The sequence below is a fragment of the Prionailurus bengalensis genome, chromosome A3 (genome assembly GCF_016509475.1).
Source record: "Prionailurus bengalensis isolate Pbe53 chromosome A3, Fcat_Pben_1.1_paternal_pri, whole genome shotgun sequence".
Taxonomy (NCBI): Eukaryota; Metazoa; Chordata; class Mammalia; order Carnivora; family Felidae; genus Prionailurus; species Prionailurus bengalensis.
The window spans coordinates 85,860,427-85,887,451 of NC_057354.1; the positions used below are offsets into that span (position 1 = coordinate 85,860,427).

Here is a 27,025-nt window from a genome sequence, read left to right on the forward strand (position 1 = left end):
TAACCGACTGAGCCACCCAGGTGTCCCTGGGTATCTGTATTTTTATTTAAAAAAATTTTTTTTTTCAACATTTATTTATTTTTGGGACAGAGAGAGACACAGCATGAACGGGCGAGGGGCGAGGGGCAGAGAGAGAGGGAGACACAGAATCGGAAACAGGCTCCAGGCTCTGAGCCATCAGCCCAGAGCATGACGCGGGGCTCGAACTCACGGGCCGCGAGATCGTGACCTGGCTGAAGTCGGACGCTTAACCGACTGCGCCACCCAGGCGCCCCGGGTATCTGTATTTTTAAAAGCCCTGAAGATGATTCTGTTGTGAAATCAGAGTTGAAAACCACTTCTGGACACACTAAGAATGCTTGGCACAGAATAAGTCTTTTAAGAAATTTTTGCTGAACTGAATTTTATTGAGAAACTTTAATGTATCGAAGTCCCAAGTGGAGATTTCAACCCAGTTTTGTCTTCCTAAGCTCTGCTTATGTTTTTACTCATTATATTGTCTCTATTATGATGCCATCTATCATATCAATGGTGAGGATAATATTCTTACCTTTGTATAGCATTCACTTCACAAGTAGCATTGCAAGCCAAGCAGGTTGGGTGAGTTGAAACCTCAGTGGCATTAAGTCAGCCCAGTTTTATCATCTTGGCTGGCTATTCAGCAACCTTGAATTAAGAGCTCAGCAGGTATTGCATTTTACTTTTTAAAATCTAAGTGATCCATATTTCATCAGTATTGTGGATTAAATAGATAGTTGTGAGGTAACCTGATAGCCTAACTACTATTATACCATTGGTCTTAGGGGAAAGTATTTCACAAGTTCAAAGACCATTTCACATCCAGTGTTTTAATAACCTTTTAAAGAGAGCTTACTGGGGGGCGCCTGGGTGGCTCAGTCGGTTGAGCATCCGACTTCGGCTCAGGTCACGATCTTGCGGTCCGTGAGTTCGAGCCCCGCGTCGGGATCTGGGCTGATGGCTCAGAGCCTGGAGCCTGCTTCCGATTCTGTGTCTCCCTCTCTCTCTGCCCCTCCCCCGTTCATGCTCTGTCTCTCTCTGTCTCAAAAATAAATAAACGTTAAAAAATTAAAAAAAAAAAATAAAGAGAGCTTACTGGAATCTCTCTAGAGAGCCTATGTTTGTTTCCTCAAACTTGCCCTTTGTTAATATCAGAAAAATGACCTTTGGTACATTCCAAGTATGGTAACATTAAACACCTTGTGTTAACTAACTTTTGCTCTTTTGAGGAATAAGATTGACTTATCTAATGTTTTGACAGAGTCTCAAGGTAGATTGAGCTCTGGGGAGTGCATCTTGGATCTGGTAACTGGGAAGCACTCTAGAAACGAAACTTTTATGCTTCATCAACAGGTTTGTCAACAATGAGTCTGTTTAATTTGGGTCTTAATTTTAGGTTTTATGTACTTGCCACATATACACACAAAAGTTTGAGGAAGATATTTTATGCAAACTATGCCTAAAGTAGAGCCTATGCTTCTTTAGGTTTATGCATTTTCTCATGATACAGATTCAAATCTCCTACCAGATGTTTTTTTTTTTTTTTAATTTTTCTCTACCGTGGAAGTTTGAATTTGCCTATTTTTTATTTGTTGTTAATAGAGCAAACTAGACAATCTTGTGTGAAAGCACTGTAAGTTATTAAGTATTGTACAAGAAAAATTTTATTACCTTACCCTTTGGTGTCTTCTGTAATTCATATTGGAAAAAGCAAATCTTGCCTCTTCTCTGTTCTTGTGTTTATAGGAGCCAGGCTACATGGGGATATTGTATTTACGAGATACATTGTACTTGCCTGTGATATTCAGAAATTTCTGTAGGAAAACATTTTAAGAAAAATGGACTATTGGTTTTTTAGTAAATATATATAGGCAAAAATGAAATGAAAGGTACCAGTCTATTCTATTTCAGGGTCCAGTAACTTTTCTGCTTTTATTTTATTCAGGTTTGTTTTTTATTTTTAGAATTTTGGAAATAATAAACAAATAGGTCAGAGACCTTGAGTCAAAACATCCAAGCATTTCTGCTAGTAGCGTAAGAAAATCTTCATTCTGTTTGACTTCAGTAGATGTCAAAAATAAATATTTGTCAAACAACTCACAAACAATTCTTTTATGTTTTCATGTCTTTATCTTTTCTTCTAGCACAAACTTCATGTCTTAAAAATGAGACATGAAGACAAGGCGAAAGGACTTGTCCTTATCAGGAAACATTCAATTCAGAACCAGAAAATCAAAGAGAAGGGATCCACATTGTATCAATACAAAAGACAGAGTCCTGTCCCCATTCACGAAACCGTATGAAGAATTCAAGTAAAAAACATTTGTTCTGTAGTGTCTGAAGAAGAATTTCTGTCATTTCAGCTGTTGTTAACAAAGGATAGGAGTGATTTCAGCATTACCCTGTAGCCTGCGTATGCTTCAGCTCCTGCTGTATGCTGTGCAGTTTTTTTTAATACTAAAAAAAATTCTTGTGCTTGAATGCACAGATTTGGTTAGCTTCTCTGTTTCCTACTATTCCCCTTCTCTGACTGGCTGAACATAAATAAATTTGTTATTAGATGTCCAGTATTGTTGAAGTAAAGGATATTAATCATAATTGCTTTTGGCTGCAGGTAACCGAGATGTGACAAACCAAATTGATTTTTCTTTTGTAAGAGAATCTCAGGGGCAGTCAGCCCGGGGCTGTTGCAGATACTCAAGGAACCGGCTCTTCTGTGTTCCTCGTTGGTCATCCTTTGCACGTGATTCATGCCTGCAGTCGAGATGGCTGCTGTACTTGGAAGCATAGCATTTAAGCAGGAAGAAAAGAGAAAGGCACAGGGCAAAAAAAGGTCCACTCCTTTCGAGCCTGTTCCTTGTTATCTTGAAGACAATAATCTTTCCAGAAGCTCCACTGTTTTAAAATGGAGATTTTGTTGTTTTGTTCAGGAATGGTGAAGCCAACAGATCATGAGATGATTGCCACTGAAAAGATAATTTATTACTCACAGTTCCCAAGAGAAAGAAAGGCACACCATGCCATGCAGGGCCACGTGAGATTGGTGGGAGGCAGAAGGCAGAGAGAGCTAGGGGAACTGCAGGAAAGCCTTTCTCACAACTTTCTTAGGAATGAATGGGCAAGGCAAGATAAACAGGTGTCGGGTGGTCTAGTTTTGAATAATTTTATGAGCTCTGAGCTGTATGGGCTGTCCCTAGTTGTCTGATGCCTAGTCCCGGGGCGATTAGCACAGCATAAGAGCCAGGTAAAGCCATAATCGGGGGTACAGACTTTAGATTGGTTATTTTGCATATGAAAGGTATACTTGCAGGTGAGTCATTTACTGTGTCTAAGAACCTGATAACCCTTGGGGTAGTCCTTCCTTAGTTCAAGGTGCCAGATACTAAAACATCAGATACGGAAACTAGAAAACGTTGTTAATACACACACTCCCTCTCATATCCTTTCCTAGAACTTGTCGTTTGACTGTCCATAGCTACGAGGAGTTATGGGCATTTGGATATTTTTAAATGGGTACCTTGTTGGCCTAAACAAAAGGAGAGTACATATTAGTATGGAAAAAGAAATGAATAGCTATTGATCAAGCAACTAGTAGCATCTGGTATACAATGTCACATGTGAAGAACTGGCATCTGAAAGCACAGGTGTAGTTTGGGGCTGCCAAGCTGGTTAGCTGGTGGAACGTGCGTCTCTTGGATCTCAGGGTTATGATTTCGAGCCCCATGTTGGGTATAGAGATTACTTAAAATAATATCTAAAAAAAAAATTAAAATCTTAAAAAAGGTGTGCCTCAAATCATAAGTTGCAAATTCAAATGCCTTAGAGGCCAGGCATACACTAAAGAGTGAAAGGTGTTCAGTGGGAGATTGTAGGGGTGCTGACCACTGTGGTGAGATGGAGGGTGCATACACTTTTCAAAACTTGAGAGAAAAAAACCAGCCTGAATGATTTGTAGCCAATCGGCTACCAGTTTGTGGTACCCAGTCTCAAGCGAGGAAGTTAGAAAAATTTACTATAGAAAGAGTCTTATTAATTTTACTGAGATGACTGTAAATAAATTTTACTGAGACGGTGTTTTATGTCATTTAGCAATCATATACTACATTTTCTAGGTAATTTGATAATAAACCTTTTAGGCACCAACATATTTGAAATTTTAACTATTTTTCCCTCAACTTTTCATTTTGAAAGATATCAGACCTGCAGAAAAAGTTGAAAGAATAGTACAATGAACACTTAATATGTCTTTAGCAGATTAATTAATGGTAACATTTTGCCACATTTTCTTTATCTCTCATATACACACACATATATATATATATATATTTGTTTTTTTCTCATATATGTATTGTTTTCTGAACCCTTCTGAAGGTACATTGTATGGATTTTGGCTCGTCATCCTTAAATATGTCAACATGTATCACCTAAGAGCAAGAACATTTTTATATACATAAATATATATAAACTGTTATGTACATACATATAAACTTACCACACTTGAGAAATTTATAATTGTACAGTAAATTTTAATGGTCCTATATTTAATTTTACACAACTTTTCCAATAATGTCCATTTTTAGCATTTAAAAAAATTAGGATCCAATCAAACGTTATCTTCTTTAATCTAGAACTATTCTTTCATGGCATTCATGTTTTTAGGAGTCCAGGCCAGTTGTTTTAAAGAAAGCCCACAATTTTGATTGTCTGATTGTTTCTATATAATAAGATTCAGGTTAAACATTTTGGGCAAGAATATTACATATTCGATGTGAAATTGAAGCAGCTTATCACAAGGCCCAGCTAGGAGTTTGTGCTGTTGTTGGCGATGTTGGGTGGTCACTTGGGAAAGGTGGTGTCTATCAGACTTCCCCAAAAAAGACACAGTTCCCTTTGTGAGTAATCTGTGCAATGATGCTTTGGGACTTCAGGAATATTCTTTTTCTCATCAAGCTTTCACCTGAAAGTTAACATCCACTGGTCCGTTACTGAGTCAGTTATTATATTTGTAGTTGCAAAGTAGTGATTTTTCTGGTTCGATCATTTCTTCTTCATTAGCTGGGATTCTTTTATGAAGAAGGGCTTTTCCTCCCAGCCCTAGCCCCAGGCCCTTTTTTTGAGTTCATTGTGAACTCATGGATTATTTTTGTATTCAGTGTTTGTATTCCATTGTTACCATTATTCCTATTGATGCCCAAATTGTTTCCAGTTTTGCTGGACCACTGAACTGCTGGATGTGAGAAGTGTTTTATTTCCCACTCAAGGCGTGACTATTTCTGAGAGTGATATTATCTGTGCCCCACCACCCCTAGGTTCTCATTCCCTCTCTTCTCTTCCTCCCAGTTATCACTTGCCTTGAAGCTTGATCTGCATTTGGTGTTTCTTTCCCCTCCTATATGTAAAGTTTGTGGTAATCTCTGTCTCCTAGTTGTGCTTTACATGTGGAATGTAGGTGGTTTTATGTGTTCTATTTGTTGATCTCTGAGTTTTTTTGTATGGTATGATTAGTATTTAGGTGACTGCAGTTATTTGCTAGGAAATGGGAATTCCTCTATTTTAACTATTTTTATGGCTTTCTTAAGATGTGAAATGTCTGACTGTCAAATGAAATTTTCATTTAAATAGGGTAATCAATAAGTAGACCCTGGTAAGTGTAATCAGTACTTTTTGAAGTACGTTATGCCATTTGTCCCTATTCTCTGTAGCTTCTAGCCAGTACATTCTTTCTGAGTCTTTGGGTTTCTTTGCTTTTCCATAGCCTTTCTCTTTCTACTTACAGACCAATAGCAATCATTTTCCCCCAGTGTTAATGCACTGCCTGTTAAACCCTATCCACTTTATTGTTTGCTGTGAATAGAGAATTGCAAATTCATATAACACAGCTTGTTAGATTTGGGTATGACATTAGAATAAATGAATAAATGGAAACCTGAAGACCTTCTGGAATTTCTTTTTTTTTTTATTAATTTTTTACTGTTTTTTTATTTTTGAGAGAAAGAGAGACAGAACGTCACCATGGGAGAGGCAGAGAGAGGGAGACACAGAATCCAAAGCAGGCTCCAGACTGTGATCTGTCAGCACAGAGCCTGATGTGGGGCTTGAACTCACAAACTGTGAGATCGTGACCTGAGCCGAAGTCAGACGCTTAATTGACTGAGCCACCCAGGTGTCCCAAGACCTTCTGGAATTCCATTTAGGGCTTGATTTTCTCAGAATGTCTACTTGCTTGTTAAATAGTCATTCTACCTTATTTCCAGTTCTTTGGTATGTTCTAGTTTAGATAGTTAAGCTGATGGTAAATAATCTAAAAAAAGATATTTTATGTAATGATAATGAGGGAGGCAATACAGTGTTAAAAGCAAGAGTGTCCTGTCCCTAGAATCAGATTCCTTGGGTTCAAGTCCTGGTCCTGCTGCTTATTGGCTGCGTAACTATAAGTAATTGCTTAGCCTCTCTGCACTTATATTTCTCACTTACAAAATGAAGGTAATAATGTCTTCTCCTCAGGTTTTGTGAAGACTTAAGATAATACATGGAGTGCCTGGGTGGCTTAGCTGGTTAAGGGTCCGACTCTTGATTTTGGCTCAGGTCATGATCTCATGGTTCATAGATAGGTTCAAGCCATGTGTCATGCTATGCACTGACACCGCGGAGCCTGCCTGGGATTCTGTCTTCCTCCCTTTCTTCTCCCACCCCCCATCTCTCAAAATAAATAAATAAACATTTAAAAACAAAAAAAAAAAAACACTTTTTTTGGTATACTATAGAAATGCACAGCTTGCCATGTAATTACACTGTTGTGGAATCATGTGTCCACTAGAGGTCATGTTATGCTTTTGTACATTTTTTTCATGCTGGGGTCTGGAAAGCCTCCTTCAAAGAAAGACTGGGATAGGAAAAGTCCAGTATTACTTCCTGCAAAAATATGGTTTGAAAAATAAAGAAACCCAAGCTAGACTATTACAGGAACCATCATTGCTTGCCATGATTTTATATTTGGCAGTCTGTTACTCAGTTGGTTAGAAAATCGATTTGTATTATTGCAGTTCACAATGAGATCTTACTACCCAAGTTAGAATTAGAAATTTCTTACTCCCTGACGCAGAGTAATTTTCATTTCTTGAAACTATTTCTGACTGATCATATGCAGATGTAGAGTCATATATGACTCTTTTTCTCACATATTTATTTTTATTAATGAATATGGATTTGTAGGCCACCTACTCGAGGAGTGGCCTACACAAGTTACTTAAATTCTCTAGACTTTCAATTCCCAAGTTCATAACATGTGAACAATAGCTATGACAGTATTGTGGTGGATCTTAAGATTTAAGGGAAAGTTCTATGCAAATGATAAATCATTTTTATAAATGGTAAAGTGCGTTATCACCTGATAATGTCCACAAGGCACATTATGGGAAAGAATACAGGAACCTCCGAGTTTCTTCTCCCCTCTCTGGTAGATTATTAGTTTAATAGTGTATATATTTTAAATGGGCTACCTTTAAGATACTTCATTTTAGAAAATGTTCTAAAAATCAACTGTAGCGATCAAAAATTCACATATGTGGAATTCATTCCACTGTGATGCTTGATGTTACTACTTTTATATAGTCATAGTCTTATATGTGAAACTGCTCTCTGGTTAAAAAAGATGACTACTGGGGCTCCTGGGTGGCTCAGTCGGTTGAGCGTCCGACTTCAGCTCAGGTCACGATCTCGCGGTCCGTGGGTTCGAGCCCCGCGTCGGGCTCTGTGCTGATGGCTCGGAGCCTGGAGCCTGCTTCTGATTCTGTGTCTCCCTCTCTCTCTGCCCCTCCCCCGTTCATGCTATGTCTCTCTCTGTCCCCAAAATAAATAAACGTTAAAAAAAAGATGACTACTGATTCCTGGCACTTTGACATTTTTGCAAGTTTTTGTGTAACTAAAGAGTTTAATTGAACTGGGCATTGCTGTAGTCTGTTTTTACTGAAAATTTTGGTACTGATATGGATAATATCAGAGTTGAAGTGATACAGATACTAAGGTAATCAAAAGATGGGCCACATAATTATGATGTTAAGTAAAGTTGGTGCTTGAAACATTTTCATTATGTATCAACCACAAATAACAAAGGCAGACTTAACCATCATGTTTATAGTTCTGCAGGGAAGACTCAGTTGGCAATTTCAAGATTTAAAGTGCAAGCCATTTCTAAACTTTGGTATGCAGAAGTGCTTGTGTGTAACTAAAGCATGTTGAGTCAAAAGGGGAAGCAAATATATGTATTTTACCTTTTAAAATTAACATGTGTATGTATTGTATTATACACACACACACATACACATAAATGATAATCTCTTACTCACTGTAAATATTTGGTTTACACCACTCCCCCTCCCACCTTCCTGTTCTCTTAACTACTGCTGATGGCCCCAGAGCTCCAGTGCAGGTGGGCCTGACCCCAAGCCTGGTCATCACACCTTTATATTTACCAGACTGCTGCTCTTTAAAACCTTTGTCATTATAACATGCTACATATTTCTTGTACTTGAGAAGTTTCCTAATAAGTACACATTGTATACATTTTTTTGTCATTTTATGAGTTTTATTGATGAGAATCTCCACTAAATGTCTATCTTGAATGGAAGCCATCATGAAAATTTTGGGATGTGTTAGATCTCAAGCTTGAGTCTCTGCTCTGCTATTTATTCTTCCTGTTATGTTGGGCAGGTCCCTTAATCTCTTGAGTTGTTTTGTTATCTGTTCAATGAGGACAATCATTTTAATATACAGTTGCTGAATGAGTATTTGATATGTAGCCTACTAATATCAGAAACATTGCTGTGGGTTTTTGTTGTTGTTGTTACTGGTTTTTTTTTTTTTATGGAGGTAGCTGCATTAGAAATGTTTATTTTTTTTCCCCCTGTAGATAACAGACAAGAGAGTGTCCAGAAGACATGCAATTCTTGAGGTGGTCGGTGGCCAGCTTCGAATCAAACCGGTAAATATGTTATTCATGACTCATTTAAAAAAAAATTTTTTTTTTTTTTTTACCATTTATTCATTTTTGAGAGACAGAGTGTGAGTGAGGGTGGGGGCAGAGAGAGAGGGAGACACAGAATCTGAAGCAGGCTCCAGGCTCTGAGCTGTCAACACAGAGCCCAATGCAGGGCTTGAACCCATGGACCTCAGGAGATCATGACCTGAGCCGAAGCTAGACACTCAACCTACTGAGCCACCCAGGCGCCCCTATTCATGACTCATTTTAACTCTTTGTCTCTCACCTTTTTCCAGCTCCTGGTTAGAGGGCTTATTTTCTAAGGTTATGCAAATAGAGAATCAATTTCAGAATATATCCTTCTTATTTCCAGAGGATAATTGGGAGATGAAATCTAAACTATTTAAAGTATTTTTTTCCCCATAAGACAGTGCTACATTTACATAGTTAGAATTTTAGTGAAAGATGACCACCAGTTCATGTATAAATTAGGATTTTGTTCATAACTGGATATTACAAATAAGATCCTATAAGGAAGCCTGTAACTATGTAATGGTTTATTTTTGGGGAGTGGGGTAGTGACCAGAGTTACTTAAATGTTACAGGATTGGGGGTGCCAGAATGACTCAGTTGGTTAAGCATCTGACTCTTGATTTTGACTCAGGTCATGATCACACGGTTTGTGAGACTGGCTGACAGTTTGTACTGCTTGGGATTCTCTCTCCCCCCCCACCCCCTTTTTTTTTTTAAATTTTTATTTATTTTTTTAAATTTACATCCAAGTTAGCCTGTAGTGCAACAGTGGTTTCAGGAGTAGATTCCTTAATGCCCCTTCCTGTTTAGCCCATCCCCCTCCCACAACCCCTCAGTAACCCTCTGTTCTCCATATTTGAGTCTCTTATGTTTTTGTCCCCCCTCCCTGTTTTTTTATTATTTTTGCTTCCCTTCCCTTATGTTCATCTGTTTTGTATATTAAAGTCCTCATATGAGTGAAGTCATATGATATTGGTCTTTCTCTGACTAATTTCACTTAGTATAATACTCTCTAGTTCCATCTGTGTAGTTGCAAATGGCAAGATTTCATTCTTTTTGATTGCCAAGTAATATTCCATTGTATGTGTATGTATGTATATATACATATACATATGCCATATGTGGCATATATATATGTATATGCCACATTTTCTTTATCCATTCATCCATCGATGGACATTTGGTCTCTTTCCATACTTTGGCTATTGTTGATAGTGCTGCTATAAACATTGGGGTGCATGTGTCCCTTTGAAAGAGCATCCCTGTATCCCTTGGATAAATACCTAGTAGTGCAATTTCTGGGTTGTAGGGTAGTTCTATTTTTAATTTTTTGAGGAACCTCCATTCTGTTTTCCAGAGTGGCTGCATGAGCTTGCATTACCACCAGCAGTGCAAAAGGGATCCTCTTTCTCCGCATCCTCACCAACATCTGTTGTTGCCTGAGTTATAATGTTAGCCATTCTGACAGGTGTCAGGTGGTATTTCATTGTGGTTTTGGTTTGTATTCCCCTGATGGTGACGGATGTTGAGCATTTTTTCATGTGTCGGTTGGTCATCTGGATGTCTTCTTTGGAGAACTGTCTCTTCATGTCTTTTGCCCATTTCTTCACTGGATTATTTGTTTTTTGGGTGTTGAGTTTGATAAGTTCTTTATAGATTTTGGATACTAACCCTTTATCTGATATGTCATTTGCAAATATCTTCTCCCATTTTTTCAGTTCTCTTTTAGTTTTGCTGATTGTTTCCTTCACTGTACAGAAGCTTTTTATTTTGATGAGGTCCAAGTAGTTCATTTTTGCTTTTGTTTCCCTTGCCTCCAGGGACATGTTGAGTAAGAAGTTGCTGTGGCCAAGGTCAAAGAGGTTTTTGCCTGCTTTCTCTTCAAGGACTTTGATGGCTTCCTGTCTTACATTGAGGTCTTTCATCCATTTTGAGTTTATTTTTGTGTATGGTGCAGGAAAGGGGTCTAGGTTCATTTTTCTGCATGTCGCTGTCCACTTTTTCCAGCACCACTTGCTGAAGAGACTGTCTTTATTCCATTGGATATTCTTTTCTGCTTTGTCAAAGATTAGTTGGCCATACGTTTGTGGGTCCATTTCTGGGTTCTGTATTCTGTTCCATTGATCTGAGTGTCTGTTCTTGTGCCAGTACCACACTGTCTTGATGATTACAGCTTTGTAATGGAGCTTGAAGCCCTCTCCCTCTCTCTTTATCCCTCCCCTGCTTGTTCTCTCTCTCTCTTTCTCTCAATATAAGTAAATAACCTTTAAATAAATGTTACAGCATTGTATTTTAATAGATTTTTATATATCTGTGTGTAGAGAGGAATATTTGTAAAATTTAGACCTTGTTCTTTAGGGTTGTATTTTAATTTGAAAGTTCTTATTGAGGGCTAAAATTTTAACAGCTTGCTTTATAGTTAAGTACTGATATATTGTAGGGATATCAGTTTCTGATATTTCACTTGAAAAATTAGTTGTGTAGGAGAATAAAAAATGTGTATGAGAGTCCATCTATTTTGGACTGCATGCTGTGGCAGTAAAATTAATATGGTATGAAATTATATAAGTCATATATTATATATAAAAATAAATATATATTATATAATAAATTATATAATAAAATATATAACAATATAAAATAGATTTATAACATTTAAAATTTATATGTATTTTCCTCTTATATGTACAACTGCCTTTTGTATCATTAGTGCTTTCTATCACACATAAAGTACTTTTATTATCCTATGTTGAGCTATTGAGATTGACAAATGCCCATGAATTTCTTTTTTTTTTAATGTTTATTTATTTTGAGAAAGAGAGAGTATGAGTGAGGGAGGAGCTGGGAGAGAGGGAGAGAGAGAATCCTGAGCCGGCTACAAGCTGTCAGCTGTTCTCACAAACCATGTGATCATGACCTGAGCCAAAGTCAGATGCTTAAATGACTGAGCCATTGAGGTGCATCCCGCCCCTTTTTTTAATATTTGTTTTGTGTTTGAGAGAGAGAGAGAGAGAGAGAGAGAGAGAGAGAGAGAGAGAGTGCGCGCAAGGGAGGGGCAGACAGAGAGTGAGGGATAAAGGATCTGAAGCATGCTCTGTGTAGAAAGCAGACAGCCTGATGCAGGGCTTGAACTCAAGAACTGAGAGATAAGATCTGAGCTGAAGTCAGATGCTTAACTGATTGAGCCACCCAGGTGCCCCAAGTTAAACTTTATCTTTTGTGAAGTGGGTCAGATTTCTGCATGGGAGTTGAGCAATTTTCCATTAAAAGAAGATATCTTTTAGAAAGCATTCTTCATCTTTACTTGGTCTTTAATTAGATTATACTCCTGTAAAACAATTGTTTGAAGTCAGCAAGTGTCTTTTGAGTACCAAACTGTGATAGATACAAAATTAGAAACTAGAGAAAAAAATTCCTCATTAGATTATAGGTATAAAACTAAAATTTGGTATAATAAGGTTTTTTAAAATTATACTTTTGTTCATATTTATCTTTTAAATATTATTAGTATAATTTATGAACTTTCTAGTAAATATGACCTTATATACATGGGAGAAAGATAAATATTTTTTTACCTTTTCCTTGGCAGCATTTTTTTTGACAATTTAGAATATCAGGGCCCTCTGGAGAATACCTAATTGTACAAAGTCGGCAAGTTGTTAAGTGGGAATTAGAACTCAGGTTCTTTGAACCCTATGCATTATTATTATTATTTTTTCATTGTATTTCCCAAGTCAGGATTCCTTTGCCATTTGATAGTCTCTTCTTTAAAAAATTTCTTGAAGGTAAGACTAACTGGTGAGTTTTCTTCACAAGATGATTTGGTTCCTTCAGTTGAGTAGAAGTTTACAATTGAAAGCCCCCTTAGATCCAGTCTTATATATGTGGGAATTTGATTTGGGCCAGAGCTGGCACTGCCATCAGTGGAGAGGGGGAGTTTTCATCAACAAATGGTACTGGAATAGTTTGTTATTTGTTTAGGCGAAAAAAATTAGACCCCCTGCCTCAAACCATACACACAAATCAGTTTTAGGTGGCTTAAGTGTGAAAGTCAAACGGTAAAACTGTTAGATTATATAGGAAAAAACCTTTGTGACATTAGAGTAGGGAAGTTTTAAAATAGCTATAAAAAGAAAGATTTAAAAAATCCAATTACATTAAAATTAAGAAACTTTGCTTATCAAAACACTATAATGAAAATGAAAAACATAGCAGGGAAAAGTTATTTAAAACACAAGTAGTTGACAAAGGAATGATATCCAAAATATATAGCAAATGCCTTCAATCAATGAGAAAAGATAAACAATCCAATCAAAGTATGGGCTAAATACTTACTTGAGTGGCACATTACAGAATTGGAAACCTGACTGTTTAGTAAACATGAGAAAGGTACTCAGCATTGTTATTAAGCAGAGAAATGTAAGGAAACTGCAGTGAGATACCATTGCACACCCAACAGATTGACAAAAATGAAAAGTCTAACAATTTCAAGTATTGATGAGGATGTAAACAAGTAGAACAGTTATAAACTTTTGGTGGGAGCTTAAATGTTGTAGCCACTTTGAAAAATAGCTTGACGTTAATTTCCTAAAGATGAAGGCGTGCATTTCCTACAAGCCAGATCTCATACACACATAGATGTGTACAAGAACCTGAAAAGCAACGTTATTTATATAATAGCAAGAAACTAGACACAACATAAATTTCTATCAACAATGGAATTGATAAATATATTGTGATATATTCATTTAATGAAATACACTACAACAGTGAGGATAAATTACAGTGAAAGCATGAAAAATATAGATTAGAATCAGGAGTATGACATTGATAAAAGCAACATTGAAAGAATATATACAGTATAGTTTCATTTATATAAGATTAAAAATTCTACAAAAATAAACAGTATATTCATGATCATCAACTTGAGTGCCAAAATAATAAAGAACATTAGGGAAGTGATAGATACAACAGTCAGTATAATAATTACCTTTGAGTGAACTAAGAAGAGAATGGGATAGGGGATGACTCAAAAGGGACATCAAAAGTTAGTATTCTTGGAGCGCCTGGGTGGCTCAGTCGGTTGAGCATCCAACTTCAGCTCAGGTCATGACCTCACAGCTCATGAGTTCGAGCCCTGCGTTGGGCTCTGTGCTGACAGCTCAGAGCCTGGAGTCTGCTTCTGCTTCTGTGTTTCTCTCTCTCTCTGCCCCTTACCCACTCGCATTCTGTCTCTCTCAAAAATAAATAAACATTAAAAAAATTTTTTTTAAAAAGTTAATATTCTTTTTCTGAAACTGGGTGGTGGATCCACACATGATATCTAACATGTATTATGTCTTTAAAAATCATTATGGAACACTTATGACATGAAAAAGGTGTAGTGAATAATAGTACAATGTGATGCAGCTACTTTTGTAATGCCAAACTACTAAACATGAAAGGACATGAAAAAAATGTATTCATTTTTAAGGAAATGTACAACTCTAATACTCGAATTTGATTTTTTAGAATAGTATTTAATTGGGTTTTGAATTTTATTCTGAGAATTATTTACACCATACCATTCGAAGGAACGTTGCTTCTTAGACTTGGTGATATACATATAGGTCCTTTGCTTTATATAATGCTTGATTTCTTGTTTATGTTAATGTAGTTGCAACAAAATGCCTATCTCCTTGAAATAGGTGTATTTGTTTATTCACCTGCTTAATGTAGCTGCACCATCAAGGTGTGATTTAGGGAAATTTAGAGAAATTCTAAACTGACCATAGTTGTTAATAGAAATGTTAAGGTCTTGAAAATAAAGAGATAGACAAGTAACTTCTAATTCATTCATTTAATCTTAACATGTGCTAAATATCATTTACCTTCTGTTCTGTAGTCAATCGCAAATTGAAATATTAAAGCAGGTTATATGTACAACTGAAATAAAATTTTGAAAGAGAAGCCATGGTTTAAAAGTTTTTTGTAAAATTGTGTAAATGAATTATAACAAATGTTTTATTATGATCCTTTCTGTATGCTATCTACTCCAAATTATGTTTAAGTGATTAAATTTTTTCTACTTTCCTTCAAATTAGAAATCCAATCAAATAGAAACATAACTTTGACAATGATGGATGAATGCAATTAGTGCAATTACTAATTTGTACTTTTAAATTGGATGAATTTGTCTTTCTTTTCCCCCCTCTAATATTTCCTTTTAAAAAAGACTCTAGCTCTCAGCAGTTCTTGGAAATAGTGCATGAGGAGATAATGTTAGCTCAGAGGAGATGATGTTAGCTTATTTGTGAGTCATTTAAATTTAATCTCCAGTCTGGTATCAGCAGGGAGAAAATGTATTATAAAGGCAAAACGACAGTGTTCTCTGTAAATGACTATATCACCAGTAGTTAGATATGTCCTCTGGGTAAATTCATAGCTGTCAATGCTTTTATTTCATTTTAATAAAATCGTACTCTTTTTGGTTCTTGGATGACTGAGGGAGTAGTTCTAAAAGTACATATAAATTGCAGAAGAATATATTTTTTTGCCGTTTGGTATTAATCCTTAAAATATCCATCTTTAGGTGACTGTGTTTTTTCTTTTGTGCAATAAAATTCCTGAGCTGTGATTGTTTTTCCTCCTATGAAATTATGAGTGTAGTTGGAAAAAAGCTATAAAATACTACAATAGCTTTTCCACAGCTCATTTTGTAAAAAAAAAAAAAAAAAAGAAGGAAAGAAAAGAAAAACAAGGCTTCCCAAATTAAAAAAAAAAAAATTGAAAATGAGAGGAACTTTTTTTTTGGGTGTACACATTAATCTTTCTTTAATGTTTATGATAATTTCAAGAGAAAGCTGTAGAAAACTGCTTTGTATTTTATTTAGTTCCATTTCTTCAGGGATAATGCATCCTTTGCACCACTTCTAAAATTATAGCATAATATATTTAAGTTTGCACTTATACTCCCATGGATATGTTAAAAGGCACTTACCAAAAATATGCTTCTGATATAGGTAGCTCATATCCTTTATTTACTGTGAGTTTGGGTTTGCCGGTATTTTGCCTGCCCTTATCCACTTTTAGAATCAAAGTAAACTTAACCTTATTAAAGGAATTGGAGAGCTTTCCATCTTTTTCCGGTCTCAGGAAGACTTTGAATATTCAGAAAATTTTTAAATCCATTTGGATCTTGTTTAGGGAGAGATTAGAAAGATTTTTAATTACTGATTATATTGTTAAAACATTATAGGTCTAATCCAAAAGAAACACACACACACACACACACACACACACACACAGACACACGCACACAAGTGCGTGCTTGTTTTTTGTTTTTGTTTTTGTTTTTTTTTTTAAGTCAATTGGTGTATACTCTAAGATGATTGTCAGTTTTGGCCTTCTTTACGAATATATTGGCATGAAGTATTTGCAGTATTCTACTAAGTTTTGTGTGTATTTAATGTCATTCTTTTCATTCCAAAATGTATGTGTGTGTGGTGTGTGTGTATATGTGTGTCTTCTCCCTTTTTGTTTCTTAATACTGCTAGATTTTTGTCTACTTTATAACTTTTAAAAAACTGTTTGGACTTCATGTCTGTGTAGCTTTTTAGTTGAAGCATATGTAATTTGACATAGATTTTAAAAACCTGGGGCACCTGGGTGGTTTAGTCAGTTGAGTGTCTGATTCTTTAAAAAAATTTTTTTTAAATGTTTACTTATTTTTGAGAGAGAGAGAGAGCAAGTGTGAGCAGGAGAGGAGGAGACACAGAATCCAAAGCAGGCTCCAGGCTCTGAGCTGTCAGCACAGAGCCCTATGCAGGGCTTGAACTCATGAGCCTTCGAACTGTGAGATCATGACCTGAGCCGAAGTCGACTGCTTAACCAACTGAGCCACCGAGGCAGCTGAGGGTCTGACTCTTGATTTTGACTCAGGTCATGATCCCAGGGTTGTGGGATCGAGCCCTGCATTGGGCTCCGTGCTGAGCATAGAGCCTGCTTAAGATTCTCTCTTTCTCCCTCTGCCTGGCTCATGGGCACACTCCCTCTTTCTCTCTCTCAAAGCCATTTAAAAATGTATTCAATAAGTAATATTTATTTAGGTTTAATTTGTAGGACCAAATATTAGATTTCTTGGAATGTTGTTTTTGCTCTTGGTTCTGGAATCCCCTGTATGAACAATTTTAGGAAAAGAAACAGATGATCATAGACCACATACATTGATCCACTTTCTCTATGACTGGATTTGCTAAATACCTGATATTTGACCATTTGAAATTTAAATGTTAAGTGCATATCAACAATAGCCAAATTATGGAAAGAGCTCAAATGTCCATCGACTGATGAATGGATAAAGAAGATGTGATACATATATGCATTGGAATATTACTTGAAGATCAAAAAGAATGGAGTCTTGCTATTTACAACAATGGATAGAACTAGAATGTGTTATGCTAAGTGAAGTCAGAGAAAGATAAATATAGGATTTCACTCATGTAGAATTTAAGAAACAAAACAGATGAATATAGGGGAAGGGAAGGAATAATAAGATAAAGACAGAGAGGGAGGCAAACCATAAGTAACTCTTAAATACAGAGCACAAACTGAGGGTTGTTGGTGGGGTGTTGGGTGGGGGAATAAGGAGGGCACTTGCTGGGATGAGCACTGGGTGTTATATGTAAGTGATGAATCACTAAATTCTACTCCTGAAACCATTATTACACTATATGTTAACTATCTCATATTTAAATTAAAAACAAACTTTAAATAAAATTTTAAAAAATGTTAACTGCATTCAACTGAGTAAAAAATACTGAAAAATGAATGTTTGTTTTGACTTTGGGCTTGTGATGTCTTATTAAAGGAATGTAATTAGTTTCTTTTTCCTAAAGTATTTTACCTTTTCTACTTTTAGAATATTATGGCTTTGTAGTTAACATCTTAGTCTTTGAAAACTTAGAACTATGTTATTTAAACTATGTTATTTAATGTTTAGAGATTCACTTGAATGTTTAAGATACTAATGAATAAGAGCATGGTCTTAGCCTATTAGAAGCAAACCTCGTTTATAGAATATTTGGGGTTCAGGCAGAAGCTATTGATATTTCTATCCTGATTCTTGTCCTTGCTACTTAACATCCCTGACTCTGGTGATCATGGTATACTCAAGGAAGGGGAAGATTCATTTAAAAGTCTGAGGAGTAACAGGGAAGAATTTCCAAGCCCAGCAGTGTGTACAAGCTCAGAATCTGGTGGCTTGTCCTCGCTCAAAAACCCTAGCCATGAGCCAGAGCCACTTTGAGAGATAAGTTAGGGGTGGTTGGTACTGTAATGAAAGATTTCTAAACATAGTTTAAATTATAACTTGATTTTTAAAAATGAAGCATTCACAACTCTTTTTAGCGATATGGTGTTGCATAAATAGGTGTTACATTGCATGTCCATTCTTATGAAGTCTTGTATATAGTTTGTAAAATAACTCTGACCTATAAAATAATTGCCTACCAAATTTGTATAGTCTCTGTGTTTAATTTCTACCTCTAATCTTTATCTCCACATTTTATTTCACGGCATTCTTTTAACAGATTTAAAAGAAATAGAAATCTTTTCAATTGCAGATACATATAGGAAGGACTTATGGCCAGATCCTCATGAAATTAAATTGCTAGAACTAGATAAATTATATTCATTCTAGCTTTCAAAGTTTTTTTTGTTGTTGTGTGTTTGTTTTAATTTGGGCATGTAGGCAACAATGCTTATTTATTTATTTATTTGTTTGTTTTTGGACCTTTTGTCTTAATGCTTCTTTTTCTGTATTAATCTATGTTAGAAAACTCCTCAGTGAGGAGCAAAACCAATCAAAACAAGCTATGTTGTTTGCTTGAGAGACTTGATCAAATTCTCTCTTTTCATAGTAGCTCACTTTTTAATCATAGTAAGAAATTACTAGGAGAAAATAAGTATAAAAGAAGCTATCCATTTCCAAGAGATTAGTGAATTACAGATATGAAAGTTAGGGGACTCAGTTTCCATACTGAGAATTATTTTTCATGTTTCTCTTTCCAATGTCTGAGTGCGCCTCTTAAGCAAAGCAGAAGTAGTTTTTCACCAGGTAATTGATAACTTTGCTTCTTTCTTTGATTCCTAGGGAAATGGGAGGTATATTTTAGTTCTCTTCCCTTTTTTATGTATAGAAAATTATTATGGTACTTACAAGTGCCAAATTTATTAGACTTTTAAGTCTTAAGTTTGTACTGAAATTGTTTTGATACTGAAATTTTGGACCAGTTTGTATTTAGTTGTATTTTTCTCATAATTTAGAGTTATTTCACTATATTCTTTTTTATTTGTTAGATACACACAAATCCATGTTTTTATCAGTCTTCTGAGAAGAGCCAGCTCTTACCATTGAAGAGAAATCTATGGCGCTCGTTGAATCCTGGAGACAGTTTTTCTTTGCTGGTTGACAAATACATTTTTTGTGTTTTCTCTACACACTCTGAAACAGAAATGGAATGTACTTTAAGGTAAGAATGCCTGATGAAATTAAGTAATGGTATTTGTAATCTAATTCCTCAGCCATCCACAAATGCTTCAGTAGAAACCATATTAGGGTTAAACTATATTGGCAATATAGGAGTTAGATGGTGTGTGTGTGTTTGTGTGTGTGTGTGTATTTCTTTAGAAAACATTTGACACTGGAAACTTAGGTCTCAATAGTGATTGCTCACATGCAGTGTGTCTTTTGCCAATGTGTTCAGAATGTATTTTCCATTTAATAGTAACTAGGATAGTTAATTTGAAACCAACTACATTTTCTTAATCTTTTCTTTTAGCTTTTGAAATTTTATTAACGAATTAACCTCTGGCTTAGACTACACTCATATAACTCCTCTTTCTTATAAAAATAACAGAAAAATGGGGTGCCTGGGTGCTCAGTTGTTTGAGCATCTGACTCTTGATTTGGTCTCAGGTCATAATCCCAGGGTTGTGGAATCAAGCCCCGCATTGGGCTCCATGCTGTGCGTGGAGCCTGCTTAAGATTCTCTCTCCCTCTCAGGGGGTCTGGGTGGCTCAGTCGGTTAAGCGTCCGATTCTTGATTTTGGTTCAGATCATGATCTCATGGTTTGTGAGTTCAAGCCCGAAGTAGGGCACCATGCTGACAGCTGAGAGTGCAGGGTCTGCTTGGGATTGTTTCTCTCCCTTTTTTTCTGCTTCTCCCCCACTTGTGCACGCGCGCTCGCTCTCTCTCTTTCTCTCTCTCAAAATAAGTAAATAAATTTTAAAAGAAAAAAGATTCTCTCTGTCCCTCTGCCCCTCTCCCAGCTCTTTCTCTCACTCTCTCTCTAAAAAAAGAAAAAAAAACCCAGAAAATATAGAATGGAGAAATTGAGGAAATGAGGTATTACAATAAACATCTGATGTAAAGTTAAAATTAATGCACTCCTTTTGTTCAGGCAGTCATTAGCAGATTATTTACTGCTGTTTCAGCTTTTATAGAGTACATAAACTGGACTTATAGAAGTAAATGGACAGAAGTATAGAGTGTGTTTTGTGATCATAGTAGTATTAAATTAAAAATCAATAACAATACAGGGGCGTCTGCATGGCTCAGTTGGTTAAAGCGTCTGACTCTTGATTTCAGCTCAGGTCAGGCATGATCTCACTGTTTGTGAGTTCAAGCCCTGAGTCAGGCTTCATGCTAACAGTGTGGAGCCTGCTTGGGATTCTCTCTCTGTCTCTCTCTGTCCCTCCCCCACTGTCTCTCTCTTAAAATAAGTAAATAAACTTAAAAATTAAAAAAAATCAATAACAATAAAATAGAAAAATCTCCCCAAACTTAAAATTAAAGGGCATACTTTTGAATAACTTATATGTCTAAGAGAAATCACAAGGAAAATTAGAAAACATTTTGGGGCACCTGGGTGGCTCAGTCAGCTAAGCATCCGACTCTTGGTTTTGGCTCAGCTCATGAGCTCATGGTTCGTGAGTTTGAGCCCCGTGCGGGGCTCCTAGCTGACAGTGCAGATGGACCCTGTTTGGGATTCTCTCTCTCCCTCTCTTCCTGCCCCTCCCTTGCATATGCACACACACACTCTTTCTCAAAAATAAATAAACTTAAAAAATAAAAAAAAAAGATTTTGAACAAATACTGAAAACAGCATAAAAATTTGTGAGGTGAAGTAGAGGGAAATTTATATTAAATGCCTGTATTAGAAGAGAAGAAAGTTATAAAACCAATGATGTGTGCTTCTCCTTTAAGAAGATAGGCAGACATTGGGGCGCCTGGGTGGCGCAGTCGGTTGGGCGTCCGACTTCAGCCAGGTCAAGATCTTGCGGTCCGTGAGTTCGAGCCCCGCCTCAGGCTCTGGGCTGATGGCTCAGAGCCTGGAGCCTGTTTCCGATTCTGTGTCTCCCTCTCTCTCTGCCCCTCCCCCATTCATGCTCTGTCTCTCTCTGTCCCAAAAATAAATAAACGTTGAAAAAAAAATTTAAAAAAAAAATAAAAAATAAAAAAAAGAAGATAGGCAGACAGGAGCAAATTAATGCCAAAGCAAATAGAAAAAAGGAAATAAGAGTAAGACTAGGAGTCAGTGAAATAAAAATAGACAAATAACAAAGAAAATCAACAAAACCAAAAGTTGGTTCTTTGAAAAGATTAATAAAATTGGTAAACTTAGGCTTCCCAAGAAAAAAATGAACAAAATGAAAAAATACAAATTATCAATATCAGAAATAGAATAAATGTATCACTAGTGATTTTACAGGCCTTAAAAAAATAATGAAGAAATATTATTTAAAACTTTATGCCAGTGAATTTGACAGCCTAAATGAATGAATGCTTTCCTGGGAAAACATAATTTACCAAAATTAATACAAAATTAATTTACCAAAATTAATAAATTAATTTTCTAGATATAGAAAATTTAATGACTTTTATATTTATTAAAGAAATTGAATTTACAATTTAAGAATTTGCCACAAGGACCTTCACTAGTGAGTTCTATGAACTTTCAAGAAAGTAATACCAATACTATACTCTTCTCCTCCAAATAGAAGAGGGTATACATTCTCACTCATTTTGGGAAGCTTCCATAATCCTGATACCAAAATCAGACAATAACATTACAAGAAAACTAGACCAATATTCCTCATAAAAATATAGAGAAGTCAAATCCAGCAATTTGTAGAAAGGGTAATATACCATAACCAAGTGGAATTTGAAGACCACAAGGTGGATTTATCATATAAAAATCAATGAATTTCACTGTGGCAGATTGAAGAATTGTCATTTCAATTGATGCTTAAAAATAGCTTTGACAAATTCAACACCTGTTCATGATTAAAAAAAAAAAACAGAAATAGAAGGAAACTTCCTCGTATTAAAAAAATTGTCTTTATTTACAGATGACATGATTGTGGACTTAGAAAATGCTGAGGTATCTACTCTAAGAAGCGAAACAGTACCTGCTGTATGATTACATTTATATTACGTTCTATAATAAACTAAACTATGATGGTAGTGGTTATTTCCAGAGGCACAGGCAAACTTTTTGGTGATGAACATATTCTGTGTCTCAATAAGAGTTTAGGTTACATGGATGTATGCATTTGTCAAAAATGACCAAATTGTGCACTTCAGATCTGTGCATTTCAGTAAATATAAATTACATCTACAATTCTTAAACTAGTGAATGAAAAGAAATTATGTGAGGAAATGTTTTTTGATTTGTTAAATTCAGTAACCTTTGCTTGCCACTTTACTATCACACATGTAGAAAGAACATTATTTTTAACCAGCTGTTGACCAAAGAAATATAAAGAACTAATTTAATTTAAACAATATTTATTGAATGAACAAACACTGTCACGTTGCACAGTGATTTAGTCTAAGTTTTTCTCTTTTGGCTGATTTCTGCCATTGAAATTCAAGTCTGCCTTTGAAAGAGATTATTCCCGTATAAGAAATACTCGAACAAAACAAGCCATTAACTGTTATCTTCTCAGCTAGACACATTTCTGAAATCTTCTATCTTCTGTTTTTATACACAGTGAAATCCATCCCTTTTAAATGTATAATTCAGTGTACTCTGATAAATGTATGTGGTTATGGAAGTTCTACCACAGTGAGTGAGATAGAGAACATTTCCATTTCCCCAGAAAGCGCCCTCATGCCACTCTGTGGTCATTCCCGTCACCCCATGCTGGGCCTGGGCATCCAGATCTGACTTCTGTCCCTGTAGCTTTACCTCTTCAGAATGTCATATGAATGGAGTTATATGATATGTAGCCTTTTGTGTCTGCTTCTTTGACTTAGCAAAATGCCTTTGAGATTCATCCATGTTGTTGTATATCAGTTTTCCTTTTTATTTTGAGTAGTATTTCCATCTATACTTTCAAATTTTCAAAAAAGTACATTTGTTGGATTGTCTCTAAGCATATTTAATGAATAACGACCCATCAGCTTTGGATGATCTTCGTGCACTTTGCAGCAAGCGCGAGGTAGTTGGTTCTGCTAAGTATGTTCCACATATGACTGTAGATGCTCCTGTGTCAGAACATTTAGCTTCCAGTTGGACTACAGGTTTGGGGAGATTTTACAAGTGGCTGTCCTGTCCAGAACTCCAGTAGTAGCCATGTGTGAACATGACATTAGGATTTTATTTATTTTTTTCTCCAAAGCCAAACTAGCTTAGCTGATATTTTTGCAGTTTGCATTTTCTCTTTGGATGCTGGGTGCTGATCTTAACTTTTATGGGCTATCTGACAAATACTAAGTAAATAGCTCTTAAGCTTTAAGAGAGATGGCCACTACCCATCTTCATAAATAGCTGTGCTACTAGGCCCATGATTCAGAAAGATAACTGCATTTTATGCTGATACAGTGGGCAGAAGATGAAGAACATATTTTCATCTATATATTTTATTCTAGTATACTATGGTCTGCTTTTTTGTCTTGCTAAGGCCAAGAAAAGGAACACAATTCATTAGTTAGATGTCCTTGGGAGAATCGCATTTATAATGACGTGGTATAGTGAAGTGTTTTAAATGATTTTTATTTTATTTTTATAGAAATAGTCAGATGCTTGATGAAGATAATATTCTAAATGAAACACCAAAATCATCCTCGGTTGATTCGCCTGATGAGACAACTGGTAACCCACAGCTGGCAAGAAGCACAGAAATAGCTAAGACCCAAACTGCCACGGCAAATAGTGAGGTGAGAAATTTAAGACCCCGTCCATTTGTAACATATTCCTTACTTCAAGAAGATAAAAGACACCTGAAATTAGCCATATCATGACAATATTACTGGCGTTGCCATTTTTAGGTTAAGCTAAATAGAATAGCTCAGAATAGAGTTTAGTCTAACACATCAACTAATAGAGATAATGAATTTCTTTCTTTGTGAAATTTGACTAATTCAGTCCACGGTTGCAGATAGGTTTTTTTTTAATGGTAGTTTTCTGCAAAGTAAATAATCTTACAGTTTCACTAAGGCTGAATGATTATTTTTAGTAACTAATATATAGATGCCTTTTTAGTGTTTCCTAGGTGAAGGTAGAGACATCAGTAAGCAACAGTCTAACCCTGCCCAGAGGAGAAGAATCCTGCCAGCATGGATGTTAACAGACAATCGAAGTGACCAAGACCTTTCAGCACCAGCCAGCAGTGGGGGTAGGTTTTGTTTAGAAAACAGTAAGCAGAATTTGGAACTTTTTCTGAACTCATGGAGATAGACTAGTGGTTATGTTAGTGTATAACTTAGCCTAACGTTTTTAGACGCGTACGTGAAGTCTAATTTAACACATAAATTATTATTTTATGCCATTTATCATATCTATCATATACCATCCTGCTAATTACCATTTGATTTAACAAGTGCTGTTTATCTTATGTGCTAGACTTATGTTAATATAGATTTTCAAACATACCTGTTGTTGTTGTGTCAACCATGACAGGACATAAAAGGCAGTACAGTAAGAGCTTTCTAAATTAATTTAATTAAATAAAAAACTGCCAAGCACACAATATTATGAGCAGGAAAATTCAAAGAAGGGGGCACCTCTGCCCTGGCACAGCTCACTGTCATGGCAGATACCACAATGATTTATGTCACCTGCTGGGCATTTCCATTGAATCAAGATGATTAAAACTAGATCTGGTAGGATTAGAGTGACTTCATGGGAAAAGTAGGTTATATATTATGTATTGTGGGAGATGTGATCTGGAGAATTTTCATATCTAAACCTAAGATTTCCTGGTAAGAGTTTTATAGTGGTTTTCAATCTCCAAGACCCATCGTTACATATGTAATATGTTTTTATCAGTAACATTTCTCATTAAGTGTGGTAATTCCTCAGTTGGCAGGAAGGAAATGGGGAGTGGGGAATGGTACTGGAGAGGGGGCAGGTACTTTCTCTCATAGAACAATTTCTCTAATATAGAAAGAATAACTTTACTTGACCAAAATTTGGACCGATGTGAACTGCCTCCCTGCAAGCAAGTCCTTTTCTTTCAGAGTTGTTTTGCATGGTACCTGCTTTTGTGCTGCCACTATTATATTGCCTTTAATAGTCCAAAATATATTTGGCTGCAAATTAAAAATAGCTATTAACTTTCACTAGCTAGATGTACCATGTAAAATCTGAAGCACCTTTCTGAGTACTTCACCTTAAACATGCAAAGGAAAACAATTTGACATTGATTTGGATAGGAATATTATATAATACACAGTGTTCTTAAAATGCTAAAGCTTCAAAATAAGATAGAAAGTGTTTGGATTCTGACATGAATTCTTTCTTGTAAACAGACTTTGGGGGTAGTTGTAAGAACAAAGTTAGGTTACTTGTTTCCTTCAGAGACACGAAGATTTAGAAGTACCTGTAGGACAGTTTAGTACTTGAATCCAGCTAATCAAAAATCAAAATAATTTGACTTTCTCTGCTGTGTAGTTTATAATTATCATTATTGTTGTTGTTTTATTTGTTTAAGTAATAAATCATCCAGGTCAATGTATCAATGCTAGAGATTTAAAAAAATCAATTTCTAGGATGCATTTTGGACTCATTTAGATGTCGGTTACTTTCTTAAGTCTTTTGCAAGTTTAGTACTGTACTTTGTTCATTCATATCTCTTTAGATGGTCTGATTAACGTGATGTTTTAGAGCCTTTTGTGTCATTAGGTACAGAACAGATGATGTAAACTGATGTTAAATGACTTCTCCAAGATCACGTAATGAATCCCAGAGCCGTAATTGAGACCTAGCTCTGGCTGAGAGCTTTAAAGCCCATGCTCTGAGCAGTGTCACTATACTGCCCCACAAATTTACCCTCCCTATGTTCTGGTGTTTTTATTATTTTCTTTTTTAATATGCTCTTGCATCCTCTCCTAGATCTTTTCTCAGTTTAACTCTTGGTTTAATCCTTAAATGTACCTGAATGTTTGCTGTGTTCAGGCTGTCCTTTTGTTTTTTGGCCAGAATAGTTCTAGATTATTTTCTGGGTCCCCAGGTATTAGCCCTTGGAAATTATCATGAGTTTCTCAGGCCTGGGCTAAAATTTTCTCTGTGTCCCTTGGTGATTGGCAAGTGAATAGATTTGGGCATGGCTGCCAGAGCCTGCCCTCTCCTGACTGCCAGTCATCTCTGTTCCCTCAGCCTTCTAGGCTCTAGGAGTAGTCACAATTCCTGGGCTAGGGTATTCTTGCTAGATTGAAAAAGGAGCTTTTATAGTTTCACTGGTGTCTGATACTCTGCAGTACCCTTCTTCTCCCGTCTTCTAACCCTCCAACATGGAGTCAAGAAAGGTGGCACATGCTGAAAAAGATTGAAGTAGTCCCCAAATCATCTGGTTTGCATTTAATTTTGTACTCTGAATATTTTCCACATATTCTCAATGCAGACTGTAAATGCTGAACTGACATTCTATTAATTCGACTATAGTTTAAAATTTACTTAAAGTGCTAGTTATTCTGTTTACTTTATTTCCAACAGCCCTGCTAAATTATC

At 36.0% G+C, this 27,025-nt stretch overlaps 1 protein-coding gene across 2 annotated transcripts in view; it reads left to right on the forward strand.

The window, feature by feature from the left end:
* The window catches only part of APLF (aprataxin and PNKP like factor), an 80,367-nt gene that overhangs the window by 6,069 nt on the left and 47,273 nt on the right, over positions 1–27,025 (forward strand). For both annotated transcript variants that reach the window (XM_043603541.1, XM_043603542.1), the window contains exons 2-5: positions 8,927–8,998; positions 19,367–19,539; positions 24,087–24,234; positions 24,560–24,692. In XM_043603541.1, the coding sequence (XP_043459476.1) occupies positions 8,927–8,998; positions 19,367–19,539; positions 24,087–24,234; positions 24,560–24,692 (526 nt within the window). The remainder of the gene's footprint in view (positions 1–8,926; positions 8,999–19,366; positions 19,540–24,086; positions 24,235–24,559; positions 24,693–27,025) is intronic.